Here is a 23,408-nt window from a genome sequence, read left to right as displayed (position 1 = left end):
GCCCAGGGGAGTAGGCAGTGTGCAGGCAGTGCGCTGGGAGTCAGAATGCTGTGAGTATGCAGTGAGCAGGGAGTCAGTATGCAGTGAGTATGCAGTGTGCGGGGAGTGAGTATGCACTGTGCCAGCAGTAAGTATGCAGGGAGTATGCAGTGTGCGGGGAGTGAGTATGCACTGTGCCGGCAGTAAATATGCAGGGAGTATGCAGTGTGCTGGGAGTGAGTATGCACTGTGCCGGCAGTAAATATGCAGGGAGTATGCAGTGTGCGGGGAGTGAGTATGCACTGTGCCAGCAGTAAGTATGCAGGGAGTATGCAGTGTGCAGGGAGTGAGTATGCAATGTGCCGGCAGTAAGTATGCAGGGAGTGTGCAGTGTGCGGGGAGTGAGTATGCACTGTGCCGGCAGTAAGTATGCAGGGAGTATGCAGTGTGCAGGGAGTGAGTATGCACTGTGTCAGCGCCTGGACAGAAGCAGCCTCTTGCTGTGGCTGTGGCTGAGGTAAGAGGTAAGAAGTAAGAATACCTCTCGCTCTCTGTTGTCCGAGAATACACTGTGGCCACCTTCGCTGTTACTACCCGTTCAGAGAACTTGAGTTCTAGCCATATGCAGTCTTACTTTCAGCAGCAAACTCAGGGAGTCAATAAGGCTGTGCCTGTTCCCTCCATCCCAGGTGACTGTCAGGCGTGTACTTTTAGCAGCGAAGGAAGAACATTTTGTTCTTGTTGTTTGACTGATGGGGTGGACTTGTCAGCCCACTTGTACATTATGTCCAGATGAATCAGGATTTATGGGCAACGGATGTTCCGCATGTTTGACTGCGTGGCCTCCCTGTCCCAACCAATCCGAGGCCACGGTTGCGCTCTGCGGAGGGGCCGTGTAAATACAGACGCGCGTGCGGATTTAAGGCCGGCGGGGGCTCGTCTCCGTTAATCGCCGCCGCCGGCCGGGACTGACTGTAATAAGGCGTAATTTCGGCGAGAACGCTTCTCCAGTCCGCTGGGCCCGTCTCTCCGGCGCAGGTTATGAAACTGCCTCCTGCGCTCGAAGGAGTCGTTAATAATGCAGCTCCCCGTGGCTAACGCACTTACTTATTTACTCAATCACGCGCACCAGCTGTCCTTGGCTCAGGCTCAGCTTAACACAGTCATATTCGGGAATGCGTCTCAGCTGGGAAAGACGTTTACCTGTCCTGCGTGCTTTTTAAAAAAAATCATCAATATCCAGTGCAAGTGTTTTAACCATTTAGATGCCAAATTCGGGCCATTTGGTAATTTAACCTGCCCTGCAGTCTAAGGTGTGCCATTCCTCTGCATCGCCTGCCTCCCCCTCCCAGAAGAAGGACATTTTCAACCCCCACCCACCGCGGTCCGCCAATCCGATGTCCAAGAACGACAAAGCCGTCAAGTGAGAGCTTGACGATGAGGTTACGTCCAGCACAGACCTGCTGTCCAACGAGGACGCGTGCAACGACTCGTTCAAGGCGATACAGATCACAAATGTCACAATAAAAGCTCTCAATTACATCACAAATGTCACAATAAAAGCTCTCAATCACATTGGAAACATCACAGTAAAAGCTCTCAATCACATTGGAAGCATCACAATAAAAGCTCTCAATGACATTGCAAACATCACAATAAAAGCTCTGCTTTGAAGGGTGAAGGAGAGCTAATGGAGTGTTTTCATCTCATTCTCTGATTTGTTCAGCTTTCTGTGGCATATTTCTCTGCTAGTAAAAGTTTTGAGTATTTTTCAGCTTTAAGATGTTTCTGTATGATATTAGTTTTCTGTGCTAAATATTTATGTTGCTCCATAAATGTGTTGCATGTGAATGCAACTGGGCAAGAGAATGCTAGTCGATCATTTACAGGAATAAATATATCATTTTTATTGTTCATTTTTACTTTTTTTTTGCTTATGAAATGTCTTTACTCAACATGCCGCAGAATCCATCCATCCATCCATTATCTGAACCCGCTTATCCTGATCAGGGTCGCAGGGGGGCTGGAGCCTATCCCAGCATACATTGGGCGAAAGGCAGGAACACACCCTGGACAGGTTGCCAGTCCATCACAGGGCACACGCACCATTCACTCACACACTCATGCCTACGGGCAATTTAGATTCTCCAATGTCTTTGGACTGTGGGAGGAAACCGGAGTACCCGGAGGAAACCCACGTAAACACAGGGAGAACATGCAAACTCCACACAGAGAGGCCCCGGCCGACGGGGATTCGAACCCAGGACCTCCTTGCTGTGAGGCGACAGTGCTAATGCCACAGGATGACATTGATAATTTCCTGATGACCATTTATAGCCACAGTACAGTTATTAACCAAAATCAAGGAATAAAGGTCAGATATTTATGTCAGAAAATAGCTCACTGCAGCTTAATGTCAGGAGCAAATTAGTTTGTAGGTGAGTAGGCAGTGGCAATGAGTCAACAGGTCTCTAAAGCGGGGCGGTTTTTAACGTGCATTCGAATCAAAATCAGCACAGCCAACATCCCCAGAAACGGCACGTCTATCTTTGCACCGCCGTTTCCAAGCAACCAGACCAGGGGGAAAAAAAGGGATAAGGAGGGGCTCTCTGACGGACAGGTGTTCGGCTGGGACGCTACCTCTTTCCGCACGGATTTATCCGGCGCTTCGCACCTGCGCCGCGGTGAGCGGGCTCAGCAGAGCGGGATGCAGCTCGCCGGCGTGGGCGCTAATTGGCGAATCGCGCGGTCGGCCGGGGCTTCAGCGGCAGAACGCCGCGCAGGAATCCAGAAACCGCTGCTCTAATGAGATATCCTCCGTTTGAAAACTACCACGGCAAAACATTTTTTTTTTAACCGTCGGCTATAAATAAGCAAACGACCTGCAAGAGCATGTTGTTCTGGAGGTTTCTGATAATTATGTTCTCTTGCGGGCCTCCGAAGATGTGGCATGTGTTTAAATCGGAGCGTCTGTTGAAACGGATGAGGAAAAAAACGGATTTTCGTCTCTTAATTAGTGTTCTTTCCTTTTCTCTCTCCCCTTGGAAAGTCTGCTCTGAGAGAGGAACCCTCCGAAATCCACCTGACAGGAAATGGCTAACATAACTTGAAAGTAAATGTTGTCTGGTAGGTAGTGGATAGAACTTGCTGAGATCTTCAGAGTCCACCTTACACCGCTACCCTTGAACAACTACCGGCCTGTCTCTCTTCTTCCCTTTCTCGCTAAAACTCTGGAACTAGTGGTCTGCTCCCAACTGTCTACTTATCTTCTCCAGAACAATCTCCATGACCCCAACCAGTCTGGCTTCAAGAGTGGCCACTCCACTGAGACCGCCCTGCTCGCGGTCACTGAGGCACTCCACTCTGCTAAAGCCAAATCCCTCTCCTCTGTCCTCATCTTCCTCGACCTGTCGGCCACCTTCGATACAGTCAACCATGAGATTCTGCTCTCATCGCTGTCTGGGATGGGTGTCACAGGGTCTGCACTCGCTTGGTTTTCCTTCTACCTCTCTGGTCGCTCCTACCAGGTGACTTGGAGGGGCTCAGTCTCCGACCCTCACCCCCTACAAACTGGAGTCCCGCAGGGCTCAGTTCTTGGGCCTCTCCTCTTCTCGCTATACACCATGTCTCTTGGTTCTGTTATCGCTTCCCATGGCTTTTCTTATCATTCTTACGCTGATGACACCCAACTCTTTATTTCCTTCCCCCCCGACACCCAAGTCACCACACAGCCTGCTTGGCTGATATCTCTGCGTGGATGACTTCCCACCACCTGAAGCTCAACCTTGCCAAAACTGAGCTTCTCTACATCCCTACTAAGTCCTCTCCGTCAATCGACCTCTCACTGACTGTTGAGGACTTTGTAGTTTCCTCCTCCCGTACGGCAAAGAATCTTGGGGTGACTCTTGATAACTGCCTCACCCTGACTCCACAAGTATCCTCCACTGCCAGAACCTGCAGGTTCTTTCTGAATAATATATGCCGTATCCATCATCTCCTGACAGAGAAAGCCACCCAGCTCCTAGTCCAGGCTCTCGTCATTTCCCGCCTGGATTACTGCAACTCCCTCCTAGCCGGTCTCCCAGCATGTGCCATCAAGCCCCTCCAGCTGGTCCAGAATGCTGCAGCCCGCCTGATCACCAGTCAGCCCAGGTCGGCTCATGTCACCCCGCTTCTCATTGGCCTCCACTGGCTTCCTACTGCCGCACGCATCCGTTTCAAGGCCCTAGTGTTGGCATTTCAGGCTGCGAAGGGGACTGCCCCACCTTACATACAATCCCTGATCACTCCCTACTCCCCAGCTAGACCACTCCAGTCTGCCAGCTCTGGTCGCCTTATGGTTCCCTCTCTGCGTGCACCTGGCGGTCGAGCTGCACGTTCACGCCTGTTTTCCGTTCTGGTTCCTCAGTGGTGGAATGACTTGCCTACCACTGTCAGGACAGCAGAATCCCTCCCCCTATTTCGATGCAGACTCAAAACCCACCTTTTCAAACTCTACCTTAGTCCTCCCTCCTGATCTCCCCCGCCCCTCCTTTCTGATATCCCTATCCTTGTCTAACCTCCCCCCCTCCCCAAAAAAAAAAAAAAAAAAAAAAAGTTTTGCACTTATGATGATGACTATGTTTAGAACAGCATTCCATGTGTGTTTTCCTAGTTCTGGATGTGATGCTTTGACTTATGGTAGAACCTATGCACTTGTAAGTCGCATTGGATTAAAAGCATCTGCCAAATCACAAAAATGTAAATGTAAATGTACCCGTGTTTTGACATGGAGCTTGACAATTCTGGCCAGCAGGGGGCGCCTGGTCACTCGTACATGAATTCTCACCAGTCTCTCCCTCTCTCTCTCTCTCTCTCTAGCTCTCTTTTTTTCTCTCTCTCTCTCATACACAGATCACATCCGACCCTCATCTCTGAACATGTATATATATGTTGTTTGTGTGTGTGTGTGTGTGTGTAAATGGTAAATGGTTGGCATTTATATAGCACTTTTATCCAAAGCGCTGTACAATTGATGCTTCTCGTTCGCCCATTCATACACACACTCACACACCGACGGCGATTGGCTGCCATGCAAGGCACCGACCAGCTCGTCAGGAGCATTTGGGGGTTAGGTGTCTTGCTCAGGGACACTTCAACACAGCCCGGGCGGGGGATCGAACCGGCAACCGGCAACCCTCCGACTGCCAGACGACTGCTCTTACTGCCTGAGCCATGTCATGTGTGTGTGTGTAGAGATGTCTTTGCTTATTATATATTCATAAAATGTTTTAAGTGCAATGTGTGTCTCAGGCTCATATATGCTTTTCTCATTCTTCTTCTGTATTTCATTCCAAACCCCACTGAGGTCAGTTCTGAGTGAAAGAGACAGTGAGATTGTCTGACATTTGTCTTTCAGAATTGCTGTTCGAATCAGGAATGGAACTTGGTCTTCCCAGTATGACCAGCAGCTGGTTTTTATATTTTTTTGAAAGTTGCTTTTTATGAGTTGAATAAATCTTACCTCTTGGGTGGAAGGATGGAATATTTGGGTGATGTAAACATGCAATTATATCAGAGAATCTGCTCCACAGAACTCCACGACCTGCAGTCCAGTCAACATTTCCAAACGCTTCGTCATTCCCTCTCTGCATAAACAGATGGACAAAATGTGCATTTGTTCATAATCATCCACACGCAGTAATATGAAAACCGCTCTGTTTCTCATTGGGAATGTAGATGAGACTCTCTCAGTAACTTTACCTTGTTTTTATTGTGTCCTGGACAGATATTTATTTTATCCCTTTGAAAATGTGTGTGCGATCCTTATATTTTACATGCCTTTATGATTTGTATTTCGCTGATACACTGGAGAGTGCAACATAATTAGTTCTGGTCTCGCTGCCTCAGACCTGAAATGTATCCAAGCTATCTTGAATAAAAGCTTGCTGATGTAAAAACGTAAAATCCATAAATAATATCTGTGCGTGAACACACATACGTGCACACACGCCCTCATACACGCACATGCTCATATGTACGCACGCACACACACATACATGCACACACATTCATGTGTGCACACACAGACACACACTCATACATACACATACACACACACACACATTCATACGTGCACACACAGATACACACCCACACACACACACACACATTCATGCGTGCACACACAGACACACACTCATACATACACATACACACACACACATTCATGTGTGCACACACAAATACACATTCATGCGTGCACACACAGATACACACCCACACACACACACACACACATTCATGCGTGCACACACAGACACACACTCATACATACACACACACACACATTCATATCTCCCTCCCCATATCAGGTTCAAAGTGATTTTATTTTAAACAAGAAATGCTCTTCATCATTTGGGGACTACCTCTTCCAGAGTTTTTGTGTTGCTGGTGCTATTTCTGGGCTTTTCATCATGTTGATGCTGCAGATACTGCTGCAGAGCATTTCTCAAATCTGCAAAATGGCTTCTGCTCTGTGCCCAATCCCAGAGCGTCCCTGAGAGACTCTGCTCACTGCAGGGGTCAAAGGTCGTGCCCTCAACATGCTCCCGCCATGCCTGCTGCCATCAGCTGTATGGCTGTGACCTTTTTGCCCGTAACCTAGTGGTTCAAGCCCCAGTGTGGCCACGATAAGATTAGTGCAGCTGTTGGGCCCTTGAGCAAGGCCTGCATTGCTCCAGGGGGATTGTCCCCTGCTTAGTCTAATCAACTGTAAGTCACTCTGGATAAAAGCAACTCCTAAATAACTGTAATTTAACGAATGGTTAAGAAGAAACTGATTTCCTAAAAGCACTGTGCAGCAGATTGGGGTCAGAAAATGCAATTGTTTCTGTGCTCATTTGGTCTTGCCTGGCAAAATTGAGCAGCCCAAAATGACTCGGGTTTGCACTTTTTGAAAGTATTTCATCGGATCCAATACACCAGACAAGCTCATCAAAGCATAGAAATGTGTTTAAATCCAGAACAATTAATTTGACCACGGTCTGCAGTGCAGATATGCACAGATATCACTGCTCTCAGTGTGCACAGATATGTGCAGATATCCATAAGCCTGGAAAACTTACTGAGAGTCGTTCAAACTGCTTCAGAATTGTGCATTATCATCATCTCCAGCCAAGCACGTTCGCACACTGACGCAGTCTGCCCAGTAATCACCGTTAATTCATATCTAATGGGATTTTCATAACAGTGACGGATTAAATTTAGGATTAAATGCAATCAGCCTCGCACCAAACAGTTTGATGCATTTTGTCGTTTTTTAAAACCTCGATTAAGGACAGACGGACTGTCCGGTGTGCCGTCTGCCCGGATCGAACGATCGAATGAATGAAATGTCGTTGTTGTGCGATTGATGAAACGTCGACGTCCCTGTAGCTGCGCCTGTAACATCACTCACCTGGTAATTAGACGGTGAAATGTTTTCAGCTGCATGAGCACGCTGCCCGTCATCAGATTAGATGATTCACGGTGCAGAGCCTTTAGAGAAGAGGCGGGGCCCCGGATATTGTTCGCCGGAGATTGTGGGGCCGTCTCCATGGACACGTCCGCGCTTGTCGGCGGCGATCAGACTTTCCGTTTGCCGCTGTCCGGCGGGAACACGGTCAGAGCCGCTGCTGATGGCTCAGTCATCCATCCATCCATTATCTGAACCCGCTTATCCTGAACAGGGTCGCAGGGGGGCTGGAGCCTATCCCAGCATACATTGGGGCGAAAGGCAGGAATACGCCCTGGACAGGTCGCCAGTCTATCGCAGGGCACACACACCATTCACTCACACTCATACCTATGGGTAATTTAGACTCTCCAATCAGCCTAACCTGCATGTCTTTGGACTGTGGGAGGAAACCGGAGTACCCGGAGGAAACCCACGCAGACACGGGGAGAACATGCAAACTCCGCACAGAGAGGCCCCGGCCGACGGGGATTCGAACCCAGGACCTCCTTGCTGTGAGGCGGCAGTGCTACCCACTGCACCATCCGTGCCGCCTCAGTCAGGATCAGGATATTTCACTGCTGATGCCTCAGTCAGACTCTGCTCATGAGGCTGATAAAGTCACAGGAGTTGTGGCCGCTGTTTCGCCTGCGACGGTCTGACCTAATTGGGCAGATGGTGGTGAACGGATAACGCACACACATACATATATATACACACACACACACACACTCACATAAACATATATATATACACACACACACACACACACACTCACATAAACATACATACACACACACACTCACATAAACATACATACATACACATACACATACACATACACATACACATACACATACTCACATAAACACACATACACACACATAAACATACATACATACACACACATACTTACACACACACACACACACACACACACTCACATAAACATACATACATACACACTTATACAAACACATACACTCACACATACATATATATATACACACACACACACACACACACATAAACATACATACATACACGTACACATACACATACACATACACATACACATACACATACACATACACATATACATACTCACATAAACATACATACACCCACACACACACACACACACACACAGAAAAACAGCGGGTAACGCACGCAGGGTGCAGCTACACCGATATAATCTGTCCGCTACAGAGGGCTGAAACCCGCAGTGCGTGCGCGATGCAGGCCCGGCAGCCAGACGCCACGCCCGTCCGTCTCTCCGCTGCGGCCTGCAGGGGCACCTCACGGGGCGAGGGCCTCCCGGCCCGTCCATCAGCCGCCCAGCGAGCAGCACTCTGGCACCACGCCGTGGGGCCGCGGCCCCCAGGCCCCCAGGCCCCGCTCCCGCACAGAGACGCACGCCGACCGAACGCCCGACTGCCCTCCGACTCGCTCCATTATTTCATCCGGACAGACGGTCGGATGGACGGACGGACGAGACCGCCCGTCCACAATCGGGACGTTTAAAAGCGATACGATGCGTCAGACGGTTCTTGCGTGGGTCTTAATTGAATTTCATGCAAAATCTAATCCGCTGCATTTATTAAAATCCCATTAGATATTAATTAACGGTGATTGCTGGCAGACTGCGGCAGTGTGCGAACGTGCTTGGCTGGAGTTCTGTGATAACGCACAGCGCTGAGGCTGTTACAGTGACTCTGCTCTTCCTGCACTGGGGATTCAGGGTATGGGAGTCCGTTAGCGCAGGCCTGTTAGCTGCCTGTGCCTGTGTAATTGCCTGTGCTTTAGCCTATGTTAACAGACTGTGCCCTGGCCTATGTTAACAGGCTGTGCTCACTGACTGTGCTAACAGACTGTGCGCTAGCCTGTGCTAATAGACTGTGCCCTGGCCTGTGCTAACAGGCTGTGCTCACTGACTGTGCTAACAGGCTGTGCTCACTGACTGTGCCAACAGACTGTGCGCTAGCCTGTGCTAACAGACGGTGTCCTGGCCTGTGCTAACAGGCTGTGCTCACTGACTGTGCCAACAGACCGCGCGCTAGCCTGTGCTAACCGACTGTGTCCTGGCCTGTGCTAACAGACTGTACCCCCTGCCTGTGTACTGGCCTGTGCTCACTGACCGTGCTATAAATGTGTGGGGTTTGAGGGAGCAAACACTGAGATGTCCTGTGAAGTAGAAATGCCCCCCTCCGGCGGCCGCGAAGCTGGTTCTGGCCGGCGCTGTGGGCCCTAAATCTCTCAGCCCGCACGCTATTGGGTGTCCAGTCCAGTGGTTGGGGTGAGGTCAGGGAACGTGCTCTCTGGCGGGGGAATATCAGGCTTTCCCTGGCTCTGTTCGGGCCTGTACTCCAGCAGGCTGAGCCCAGTGACAGCCGAGACGCTCATATGCTGTGAGTTTGCACAGGGATTACGCTCCCGCCCCAGTTTCTCTCCTGGAGCAGAGTGTTCCTGCACGCAATTAAACTCAGACACACACACGTACACTCACACACACACACACGCAATTCAACTCAGACACACACACACGCACACGCAATTCAACTCACACACACACACACACACACACACACACACAATTCAACTCAGACACACACACATACACTCACACACACACACACACACGCAATTCAGCTCAGACACACACACATACACTCACACACAGACGCACGCAATTCAACTCAGACACACACACATACACTCACACACACACGCACGCAATTCAACTCAGACACACACACATACACTCACACACACACGCACGCAATTAAACTCAGACACACACACATACACTCACACACACACACACACACACACACGCAATTCAGCTCAGACACACACGCATACACTCACACACACACACACACGCAATTCAACTCAGACACACACACTCACACTCACACACTCACACACACACACACACATACACTCACACACTCACACACACACACACACACACACACTGCTGTAAGTACACACACATACACACACACGCACGTCATATACACACACACACACACACACTGCTGTAAGTACACACACATACACACACACGCACGTTATATACACACACCCACACACACACACACACTCACACATGCACTCACACACACACACATACACTCACACACACTCACACATGCACTCACACACACACACACACTCACACACACACACACACATACACACACACTCACACATGCACTCACACACACACACATACACTCACACACTCACACATGCACTCACTCACACTCACACACTCACACACACACACACATACACACACACACTCACACACACTGCTGTAAGTACACACACACATCACACACATACACACACACGTCATATACACACACCCACACGCACACTCACACACACACTCTCACACACACATACACACACATATTTGCGCACTCACACATCGCACACACATACACACATCATATACACACACCCACACACACACACCCACACACACACACACACACACACACACACACTCACATACACACACTGGTTTATGCAGTTTTATATTTGTGCATCCTACAAGCTACCTTATTCTTTAAAACCAAGCTAAATAAAATAAGTGCAGCTACGAATGAACAATATATGTTTATGTTGATAAAAAAATACAGGCAACGGGGCGCGATATGAGAGATATGATCAAATAAATGAAAAGGTTTGTAATTGGGGAATTTGCGGAGTTAATTAAAAATTCTCAGCAGCAGAGTAGGAACGGGGTAAATGTGGGTATAACGGCGCATTAGGGTGAACAGTGGTGAGGCAGAGGGCTATAACATGAACACACCTGCGTATGCGGGAGCGGTTGCATTATTAATGCAGGCGCAGGTATAGAGGCTGCAGTGCACCTGCTTCAGGACTCCGTTGCGTACAGGGACTAATTACTGTCATCGGGACACCACTAAAACTTTAACCACAAAATGGAGGCAAATTAGCATACGCAATAAAGGCTTCTAAACGATCCAACAATGAATTCATGTTTTACCGCTCGCTTTATCGATCATTTATCAAACCGCTGCCAACATCTCCCGTTTAGCTTAAAGACCTATCCCCTTGTCTGCGTTGAAAGGAGAGTAAACTTTCCGCATTGCCGCGTAGCTCAGTTCGCAGTGCAGCTTGTTAAATTGTATTTATGTTGCGTTTTTTTCCAGAGCCCTGATATAAAGCCCTTTACAGAGTAACGGAGGGGCAAAATTCAAAGGGCAAACACCACTTCTCGAACACAAAACAACTCGAAAATAGCGCATTTGGTAAGAGGGAAGAAAAACCCTCAAACAGTGGTGAGAAATAAGAGCGGGAGCCCATTCTCCATTGCCCGGCAGGGAAAGGCACCATGGCTAATATATCAGAAATGCAAGAAGAGATTTATCGAGCAATTCACAGGGGTTTCACCACTTGCAGTCAGGGTAATGAATAAGCTGGAAAAGTAGTCCAAAATGAAAGGGAGTATGCACTGCAAAAAGTATTTCACTCTTATATTGAGACCTAAAATCCAAGTTAATTTTTGCGAAAACAGACTAATATTTCCAACGACAGTTTCAAAGTGGAAAAAGAACATTTCACTTGTCAAGCCGACATTGAATTAAAACAAGCAAATATTTTCTCTTTAGTCTCATTACTTATTACTGAGACCGAAAGGCTTGTTAAGACAGTGGTTGTAGTGCATTGAGCGGTTGTAGAGGGGCAGGGCGACGCGGCGGTAGCTCCAGGATGTGCTGGTCGCAGACGGGGAGTGACCTTGGCTCGGGCCCTGCGCCGTGCATCACGCAGCCTGTGCATTATTGATGAGGCCAGGTCGGGTTACAGCCACTGCGCTCACACGTGTAAGTGAGACCAGGGAAACACACCTGGCGCGCGCACGCACGCACGCACACACACACATACACACACACACACTCATACACACACGCACGCACGCACGCACACACACACACACACACACACACACACACACACTCACACACACATACACACACACTCATACACACACACACACACACACACACTCACACACACACACACACACACATACACACACACTCATACACACACGCACGCACGCACACACGCACACACACACTCATACACACACACACACATACACACACACACACACACACACACACATACACACACTCATACACACACACACATACACACACACACGCACGCACGCACACGCACACACATTACATTATTGGCATTTGGCAGACGCTCTTATCCAGAGTGACGTACAGTTGATTAGACTAAGCAGGAGACAATCCTCCCCTGGAGCAATGCAGGGTTAAGGGCCTTGCTCAAGGGCCCAGCGGCTGTGCGGATCTTATTGTGGCTACACCGGGATTAGAACCACTGACCTTGTGTGTCCCAGTCATTTACCTTAACCACTATGCTACAGACCGCCCCACACACACACGCACGCACGCACGCACGCACGCACGCACGCACACGCCCCCGAGCCTGTGGCTACCAAACACACACACACTCCACCAAACCCACAGCTACCAAACACACACACACTCCACCAAACCCACAGCTACCAAACGCACACACACTCCACCAAACCCACAGCTACCAAACACACACACACTCCCCCAAACCCACAGCTGCCAAACACACACACACTCCCCCAAACCCACAGCTACCAAACACACACACACTCCCCCAAACCCACAGCTGCCAAACACACACACTCCCCCAAACCCACAGCTACCAAATACACACACACTCCCCCGAATCCACGACAACCAAACCCACACATGGCTTTTATTATTTAAATAAATGACATTATAGCTGCCTCTCTACCCTACTGCCACCAGCAGTGCCTTTCATTCGGAGCAGTTTGGAAACATCGCACCGTTACCCTGCTGAACAGAAACAAAGCCACGGTTCAGGAACGAATGGTTTCAGCGCCTTCGGGTGCCTGAACAAGACGTAAATAAACGGGTACTGGCTCACAATGGCCGAGTTGATCCACGAGTTAGCTCAGGATACACAGCATTATGGTGGGAAATGTGCAGATAAAATCTGCTAAATGAATATGCTGTTCAAATTAAAGCGCTGATAGCATGTTTCTAAGGATGCAGGCCTTTGATAACCGTAACATTGTGGGCATGCAAGGATATGCATGCTTGAGTGTTTTACAGCATTTTTGAGGTCGTCTCAGCCAATTGGTGTCTTATTTCCCCGGGGGATTATAGTGTATTGTGTGTCCTTAGAGTGACAGTAACTTGCTTTTTGAGTTTGGCCCAGAACAGGTTTGGAGTTGGAGTTATGCTGTTATACCCAATTAGATTACTGTGCCTAATGCACATTGTAGGTTTATGTACAAAGATGCAATTTTAACAATGTCAATACTGAAACAATTTGGTCTCAGAGTATCTGGTTTATTAAAAGAAAGAAAAAAATTGGAATTGATATTTCTTTTAATATCTCTTTCAATCTGCAAATTATCCAGTGGAGAATATGGCACAGAGGCCTGTCTGTGGAATGCTGGGAGATTGCGATCGATTTTAATATCATTCCCGCAGACTCACTTCCCGCGGTGAGTCTGCCCGTCTATGATAAAGGAACGCCTGTCCCTTTCGAACGCTTTCGTCGTCAATCTCTGACTGACTATGTGGTGAATTGTATGAATATGGCAAAATACTGCATGAATTACTAACAGCGTCCTCTTGGTGGCAGCACCTATCGGCTGTTTCCTCGGAAAAAAACAGAGACGGCATCAGAAGAAATTGAGGAATTCTAAGCCTGTAATTAATTATGATGTAGGCCAGAGGCGGGCAGTTCTGGTTTTGTAGGGCAGGTGTGTGCATGTATTTATTTCCGCCAGTTAACCTGGCTAAATGAGATGATTGGCTGTACGCACCGGCCCTGGTTCGTAGATTAGACTGCAGTAAAATGTATCGTATCGGAACACAAGGGCAGTCTTTGGCCGTCATCCACGCATTTATCAAGAAATCGAGACAAAATGTCGTATGATGTTTATGTGGCTGATTAAGTAACGAAGGCCAGAAGTTGGCATGACAACCGGAAAGGGATACGGCCCGGGTTGTCGGCCCCTGATGTAAGCCTATCACATTGTCATGTAATGACAGCGTTGCAGAAGGAACAGGCAACATTGTCGTGTCTTCTCTTGAAAAGGGCATTCACGCTGAACCATGAATATCTTTTCTGGAGTGGACCCTCAGTGTTGGGCAAATGGTCTCTTTAAAGTTTTTTATGTATTGGTAATGCAACTGAGCCAACACCATGTATGGAGATTGTCTGATGAAAGAAGAAATGTTCAAAATGTATGGGATCTATGTATATTTTTTTAAATGAGACTGATCCCTTTTTTTTTTAAAGCCATAGTAATCATTCAGACCCTTTCTGGCTGTGCGGGGATTTTTTTTTAACTAACGCTTAAAGACAAGATAAATAGTTTCTCCTAAACGCCTTTATATTTATTTAGGCCTGTTTATTTTTACATGCACAACTTCTCGGCTTTCCCGATAAAACGAGGCTTCTTTGGCGTTCCTTTTGATTTATTTGGCTTCGTTGCGGTTAATTTAATTAATTGATTTGTTTTTACAAAGCCAAACAGTTGAGGACATAATTAAAACCTTTGAAAACACTCAGAATTTCAAAACACTCCAGCTTTCGGTTTAATTGTGTCAGTCCAGAGTTACAACTGTACGAGATTGGTCGTAGCGGGCGCTCATTTGCATAGCCCCTCCCACTGGAGGGATTTTTTGCAGCGTATGATGCAGTCTGGTATTGTTTCCAGCGTTTTCAGGTCGGCGGCTGAAGTTCGGGGGGAAAGAACAGTCGGGCGACGCGTATAAACTACGGCGAGAAGACGCATTCATTTCCGAATAACTACAGAAGTAATACCTTCTGGTGGAAATACGACGTTTGATCTCTGTCTCGCCGCTGTCGGCACGGGGAAGAGAAGCAGTCCTTTGGAGGCGAACGGGGGAGGAGGTTTGTACGCGTTTATTTTGAAGCCCGTCTACAGTATGTATTGCAGATATGGCAAGAAGGGGTAAGACCGTTGTAAGGACCCTGGAGGATCTAACTCTCGATTCTGGTTATGGTGGAGCGGCGGACTCGTTTAGGTCGTCTAGCTTGTCTTTGTGCTGTTCAGACACGCATCTGCCGTACGCACATGGAGGGAATTGCTGGCATCTAACGGACTCCATGCACAGTCGACACAACAGCTTGGACACGGTCAACACCGTTCTGGTTGAGGACACCGAGATCCTGGAGTGCTCCGGTCAGTGCGCCAAACTGCCCGAGTTGGAGGACGTGCCTTGGAGCCTCGGGGAGGTGGAGAGCGCCCTGCGGAAAGGGGAAGAGCTGAGCGCCGGGACCCCGTCGCAGGAAATACTGGCCAAGCTCTCCGCGTTGGTCAGCCGCGCTCTGGTGCGGATCGCCCGGGAGGCGCAGCGCCTGAGCTTGCGCTATGCTAAGTGCACCAAGTATGAGGTCCAGAGCTCCATTAAGGTGGTTCTGTCCTGGACCCTGTCCGTCAACTGCATCACCGCCGCCCTGGGCGCCCTGTCGCTCTACAACATGAGCACGGGGGACAAGTTCAGCAGCGGAAAGTCGGCCCGCTGCGGGCTCATATTTTCCGTGGGGAAGTTTTTCAAGTGGATGGTTGACAGTCGGGTGGCGTTGAGGGTCCACGAGCACGCGGCGATCTACCTCACCGCCTGCATGGAGAGTCTGTTCAGAGAGGTGTTCGCGCGCGTGCTGCGCAGCGCGCTGGTGGAGAAGGACAACGGCATTCCCAAGTTTACCGCTGAGTCTTTGGAGCAAGCGATCAACAACGACTCGGAGATCTGGGGTCTACTGCAACCCTACCAACACCTCATTTGCGCAAAGAATGCAAGTGGTGAGTCGTAGCTTTCATTTGTATCATTACTGGTATCTTTACTGCGGTACTGTTTCACCAGTTCACGTCGGAATGGGGGCGATTTGGGTGACTTCATGGGACGTTATTCTGTGCCATAAATGATCCGTGTATGGAATTGTACGTCAGGAGCTGTGCCACTGCGTTTCGGGCCCGAATTCGGGCGGATATGAGCCTACTGGATTGCCCTGTGTCGACTGCGTACTGCGTAACTGCATTGTGTTCGAACAGCCCACTCTGATTTCAAATTAATGTGACCGGATGAGTCAAGGTGCCTGCGCATTGGTCACGGCGCGCGTCGGCGCTTATGCTCGTTCGGTTGCAATTCGTTTTTTTAAATCTTTTTCTTTTTTTTTTCTTTAAAGTATTATAACCTCTTTTATTCAATTATGTGTCAAACCCCGGTTTCTCGCTGCTTCAGATATTGCTATTATCAGAAGTTATTGAAGAAGACACGGTTTCCATACCCGTGGATATTTCAAATGTTTAATCACACGGTGGTTTAGTTATGTATTTGGCAAGTAAATAAAAGGACCCAGATGTTTGGGGGATATGTGCGTTGTGATTACCAGCCTTGGCCGATGCTAAATTAAATTAATTAGCAGAGCCATATTAACTGAGGTCATCATGGCAATATAATCAGTTCAAAATTTTTTGTAAAATATAGTTTTACCAAAATACCAAGTTTCTCATAAATGTAGTCACCACGTGATGCAGAGCGATACGGGTGAAATGCTGCAGGATCGAGTTCCTGAGTGCCGTCATGATAAACCTGGGTTCAGTCAGAAATAGCCGAGGGGACGCGATCTGACCTTGAGAAGGCTGGGAATCTGTCTCTGGGATGCACCATGGGGAAATTCATGGTCCGATATTTGTCTGGCCATTTTTGGCCAATGCCGTTTCCTCCCTGGTTTACATTACAGCAGAAATGCGGGCTGAAACCAAGTTTCCACATCGATGAACACAGACTAAAGCCGGAGAAGGAAATTATTTGTGTAGTGAATGTTTCGGCTTGCTTACTTCGTTATTAAACTGAGGGTGTTATTATTGAGCTAATGAGTCTGAATTGTGATGGGAGTGTGTTTGGCTCATGAACTGGTACTGGTACAAACAAAAACAAAAACGAGGAAGATAAGAAAAAAGAAAACGAATATGAATGTAGAGATTCACATTACTATGACTTGGCTACGTTTGAACATTTTCACTTAGGCCTAATTTATACACAGCAGTTTTCTCCCACGTATATGCCCGCTATATGACCATGTCGTGTTCTCATATTGGCTGATAATCTTAGTATTGGGCCGATACTACAGGCCGATAAGGATGCGCCATTATCGCGACGTGCATCCTGAGTGGTTATCGTGTTGTATAAATTCAGTGACGTGTTCAATGCAGTTTATGTTTTTAGACGCTTGGTAAAACGTTTTTGTTTTTCAGTCGTTGGAAAAACTAAATGTGCTTGCAGCGACCAAAAATGCAGTTAAGTTACTTCAAACTGCGTGTTTCCGAAATTGAAAAGTAAACGGGCTAATATGTAATACAGACGCACATCCCTGGTCTTACCGAGGAAGACAGTCCGTGCCCCTGCTTCTTAAACTCCGAGGAGGTGGCAGAGAGCAGATTTAATTTTCACCTATGTCTCGGCACTGACGTTTCTAAAAGCCACTCTATTAGATATGAATTAAAGGTTAGTATTACTGTCTGAGTTGCAGGGTAGTGGAGACCGATTCATCCAATAGGCCTTCTTTTGGACCAAAATTGAAAAGCCACATGCTGTGAATATTATGGTGGATGGTTACTTTTGCTGAACTGATTTAAATACATAAAGAGCACATAATCAATACCTCCTGAAACACATTGCATATAAAGTTTGCATATAAAGTGGGATGCAGTGTTTTTATTTGTGCTGAAATCTCGGCCATAGTTCCGTGGTCGAGCTGGATAAAGGGTCTGAGAGCCTGTAGAGAACGGGCAGAGGATGTCCTCTCTGTTTGTTCGTCTGTCCGTCACACTGTCACAGTGGACAAATGTCCCCAGTGTTTGCGTTAACCCTTTCAAGAATAGGCTTTCTGGAATGTTCTCTCCCCCCCCCCCCCCCCCCCAAGAATTCTAAGTGCACGTTCTAGAACACCATTGCTCAGTGAGCGGTCAGCGGTGTTCTAATGCTGCTTGTGACATCAGCATTAGAACCTTCAGTTCGGAACATTCTCGCGATCTCCTCACCCATGCGTGACCTCACGCCCGAAAAACGTTTTGAACTGGGAGGCCGCTCTTCGGGGTCCCGCTCAGGCACTGGGACGGGGGGGGAGTCGCGTTGAACAGGAACGAGCTCTCGGCGGTTCGTTTTCCCCCGGCGCTTCCTTCCTTAACGCGCAGGAAGAGCCGAGCTCTGCGGAGGAGGAGGGATCTGCTGAGTCTGCGGGAGAAGGGCCACTGGGTTCTCTCCTTTGGGAACGGCCTGGAGTGCTTCCCCGCCTTTGGCGTAGGGTGGGAGAGTCCACTGGGAAATGTGCCCCTGCGTCATCGCGAGTGTGTGTGTGTGTGTGTGTGTGTGTGTGTGTGTGTGTGCCTTTTGCGTCACGTGGGCGTTCGCAGGGAGTTGTGGGTTCACGCGGCACAGTTGCTGTGGAGTATTTGACATTGAAACGATGTCATGTGATTTAGTGGCATTTGGGAGGGTACTGATATCATGGTGTTCAGTTGTTGTTTTATGGGTGAGGCAAGTGGCATTGCAGAAGGAAATCACAACACACACACACACACACACACACACGCACACACACATGCACGCATACACACACTCACACACACACACACACACACGCACACACACATGCACGCATACACACACTCACTCACACACACACACACACACACAAGCACACACACATGCACGCATACACACACTCACACACACTCACACACACACACACACACGCACACACACATGCACGCATACACACACTCACACACACTCACACACACACACACACACTATGCACACACGTACATGTGCTGTACCGACTCATGCCTGCACACACGAGCACTCGTGATGCACACACATACTCACACATTCACACGAACACACACACACACACACACGTATATATAAATAAATAACTAAAGCTTTGATACAGCTTTGAAATAGCTTTCATACAACATTTCCTGTAGATTACATTCTAAAAAAGAAACCACTGTCCTCACTGATGTTCACGACACAGTCAGGGAGCGCTCATTTTAGCTTTTAACCGTTCGCAGTAAATTCTCGGGGGTGGACTGAAGCGTTTGAGAGCTAAATTACTCCACGCAGTGTGTATTGGAGCCCCGGTCTGCCCGGGGGGCACGCTGTCTGCACAGTCGGCCCCATCTCCCCTTACACTGTGAGGAATGTTAATTGGGCCAGAGAGTCGGCCATCTTATCTGGCGCTGGGGGCCCTTGGCTGGAGGCGATGGGCAATCAGACCGATCAGCGCTGGGGAGATTCCCCGCGTATAAAGCTGTCGGGGTAAACTTGCCCGGCCCTGACGGGCCTGATTGGCTGCCCTGACGGGCCTGATTGGCCGCCCGGACGGGCCTGATTGGCTGCCCTGACGGGCCTGATTGGCTGCCCTAACGCAGCGTGTGACGTCATAATTCCGGTTCCCAAAATGGCGCCGGCCGGCTGCCCTCGGGGCCGTTTCAGTCCGGCGGTCACGAGACGCAATTCCTTCATTCGTAGCTTTGCCCGCAAATAACGAGACGTGAATATGACAGTGGTACTCTGATGTTTATTCTACCTGATTCTGGTTCTGATACGGAGATGTGGATTTTTCACTCATTTGGATTAGAATTTGAACAAGCCCTGCCCCCCCCCCCCCCACCAGACCTTCCCTTAATCTGGGTGCATTCTTGCTATGGGAAATAACTTTAGGGCAGCCTGTATGTAGCCTAGTGGCTTAGGTGCGTTCAAGCCCCGATGTAGCCACAATAAGATCCGCGCTGCTGTTGGGCCCTTGGGCAAGGCCCTTAACCCCGCATTGCTCCAGGGGGGATTGTGTCCTGCTTAATCAGCTGCAATTCACTTTGGATGAAAGATAAATACCTGCTAATGCTGCCTAGATTGTGCGACCTAAATGGTGGAAAATGATGATGTTTGTGGAGAAGACTGCACTGATTTCGGGTTCTGCTGTGTGCGCGTACCTCCTGGCCTAACTAGCGGAGATGTTCGCGCCCCGTCAACCTACAGAGATTGGCCTAAAATATCGCCCCCCAGTGCATTGTGGGAAAACTCATCTCATCTGTTTGGTGAAGACGGCATGCTCTCTGTCCCTTGTTTCCTTGTCTGGCGGAGTGGACAAACATAGCATCTTCTTTTTTTCTTTTCTTTTTTTAAACGGTGCTAAATAAAACGAATCAACTTCTAGGTCATCCTTTTCCATCTGTTTCTGCTCCTCCACTGCAGTCTTTGTTGTGGGAACTGCAGGAACGTTGTGGCCTGCATTCAGTAAACAGTCCTTCTCATCTTCGATTTGCGAATAAATCTAGGCCCGGTTTTGTCAATGCAATCTTTCCTTTTCCTTTCCTAGTGATGGCTGAACTCAGTAGACACCTTGGGAGGGGACATGCAGAGTGAACAGTGGATGGATGGTAATGTAGTTTGAGGGCACGTTAGGTGGATGGTAATGTAGTTTGCCTGTACAGTGGATGGATTGTAATGTAGTTTTAGGGCACAGTTGATGGATGGTAATGTAGTTTGTGGGCGCGTTAGGTGGATGGTAATGTAGTTTGAGGGCACAGTGGATGGATGGTAATGTAGATTCCCTGCACAGTGGGTGGATGGTAATGTAGTCTGAGGGCACAGTGGATGGATGGTAATGTAGTTTTAGGGCAGAGTGGGTGGATGGTAATGTAGTTTTAGGGCACATTGGGTGGATGGTAATGTAGTTTCAGGTCACAGTGGGTGGATGGTAATGTAGATTCCCTGCACAGCGGGTGGATGGTAATGTAGTTTTAGGGCAGAGTGGGTGGATGGTAATGTAGTTTTAGGGCAGAGTGGGTGGATGGTAATGTAGTTTCCCTGCACAGTGGGTGGATGTAATGTAGTTTCCCTGCACAGTGGGTGGATGGTAATGTAGTTTCCCTGCACAGTGGGTGGATGGTAATGTAGTTTCAGGTCACAGTGGGTGGATGGTAATGTAGCTTCAGGGCACAATGGCTTGTCGGTAGTGTTTCTGTGGCTGGCAGGGCCGCTCTGAATGTCCTACATTTCCCTCCCTTGCCTTCGCTCTGCCAGGAGTGGCACTCAGCTATAATGTGGGGGTGCACCTTATTTCCCCGCATAAGAGTTTCTTTAAATAACCCACTTCACCAACTGCTGCCGGAAGCCTAACGAATCCGACGCCAGACAGAAACAAAATGTCCGCCGCGGACGCGGCCCCTTCCCTCCCGGAGCGAGGGGGGATGAGCCGTGCCCATCGTCCAGCCGCGCTCCGTTTTCGACTGCCCAGCTGGGCCCGGCGGCGTGCCCGAAGGGCCAGAGCAGAACACGGCTGAGGGGGGTATCTCTGGCAGACCCGTCTCCGGAGTGAAAGGAGCGTGATTGCGGCCCCTCTCGGTGCGGTCGGCCGTGGGCCGGGAAACCGGCCGTGGGCCGGGGGACGGGCGGGCAGAGATCGGGCGCCGAGCCCGGCCACCTGGTCAGGGGCCCGGGCCGGAGCCTCTCGCCCGCACCGACTCTCTTCTTCTTCTCTGGTTTCCGCTCCAGCTGTGAGCTTGGGGGTCTCTCACAGCCGCTGTGATAAATCCTCTCCGCTGCCGTGCCGCCGGGTCGTAAACAGCGCCGGGCGTTCTGATGCGTAGTAATGCGGCAATCACGCGGGGCGGCGGTGTCAAGGGGCTCGGATCTTTGGGAATATACAGTACTGTGCGCCTGTATAACATTTTATACGGATAAGATTCCTTCAAAAATAATGAAACTGAACTGAAAGGTCCTAAATAAACGCACTATACATTTTACACTACATTTGAGTAATTTGGCGGAATAGTTAAAAACTGAATCAAATCAATATTTTTTGTGACCACCCTTCGGCGTTAAGACTGCATCACTTCTCTGAGATAGCCAACGCTGTCCTGCAGTTCTATAAGACAATCAGAGGGAGGTTGTTCCAAGCATGTTGGAGAACTTGCCACAGTTCTTCTGCAGACTTTGGTTGGCTCCTTGCTTCTGATCTCAGACAGCCTTGATCAAGTTTTTATGTAAAAAGTAGTCAATTGCTTACAGTAATATGTGACTTTTTAAAAATGAAATACAAAAATGTCTCTGTAAAATTAAATCTTTTGGAAAATGACTATTTGGAAATCTGAAATGTATTATTTTATACTAACACACACAAAAATAAATATATAATGAAGTCTAGGGTGTCTAAGACTTCTGCACAGTGCTGCTTGGCGTTTTGCGTCGGCGTTCAGGACTAGGGAGCCCGTGATATTGTGCGACGGCTGAAGCAAGGCGAAGCGCAGAAGGATTAAAGTGGTCCCAGAGAGTCACACACGGTCTGAACACGAGTCCCAGAGAGTCACACACGGTCTGAACACGAGTCCCAGAGAGTCACACACGGCCTGAACACGAGTCCCAGAGAGTCACACACGGTCTGAACACGGGTCCCAGAGAGTCACACACGGTCTGAACACGGGTCCCAGAGAGTCACACACGGTCTGAACACGAGTCCCAGAGAGTCACACCCGGTCTGAACACGAGTCCCAGAGAGTCACACATGGCCTGAACACGAGTCCCAGAGAGTCACCCACAGTCTGAACACGAGTCCCAGAGAGTCACACCCGGTCTGAACACGAGTCCCAGAGAGTCACACCCGGTCTGAACACGAGTCCCAGAGAGTCACACACGGCCTGAACACGAGTCCCAGAGAGTCACACACGGCCTGAACACGAGTCCCAGAGAGTCACACCCGGTCTGAACACGAGTCCCAGAGAGTCACACACGGTCTGAACACGAGTCCCAGAGAGTCACCCACAGTCTGAACA

The 23,408-nt window shown here is 48.9% G+C and overlaps 1 protein-coding gene across 3 annotated transcripts in view; it reads left to right on the top strand.

Moving 5' to 3' along the window:
* Nucleotides 1-15,255: 15,255 nt before the first annotated feature.
* The window catches only part of btbd11b (BTB (POZ) domain containing 11b), a 136,943-nt gene continuing 128,790 nt past the window's right edge, over nt 15,256-23,408 (top strand). For all 3 annotated transcript variants that reach the window (XM_061229562.1, XM_061229561.1, XM_061229560.1), the window contains exon 1: nt 15,256-16,370. In XM_061229562.1, coding sequence (XP_061085546.1) covers nt 15,506-16,370 — 865 coding nt within the window. In that variant the 5' untranslated portion in view covers nt 15,256-15,505. The remainder of the gene's footprint in view (nt 16,371-23,408) is intronic.

The sequence above is a fragment of the Conger conger genome, chromosome 19 (genome assembly GCF_963514075.1).
Source record: "Conger conger chromosome 19, fConCon1.1, whole genome shotgun sequence".
Lineage (NCBI taxonomy): Eukaryota > Metazoa > Chordata > Actinopteri > Anguilliformes > Congridae > Conger > Conger conger.
The sequence above is the reverse complement of the archived record's forward strand: the minus strand, read 5'-3'. Positions and strand labels throughout refer to the sequence as shown.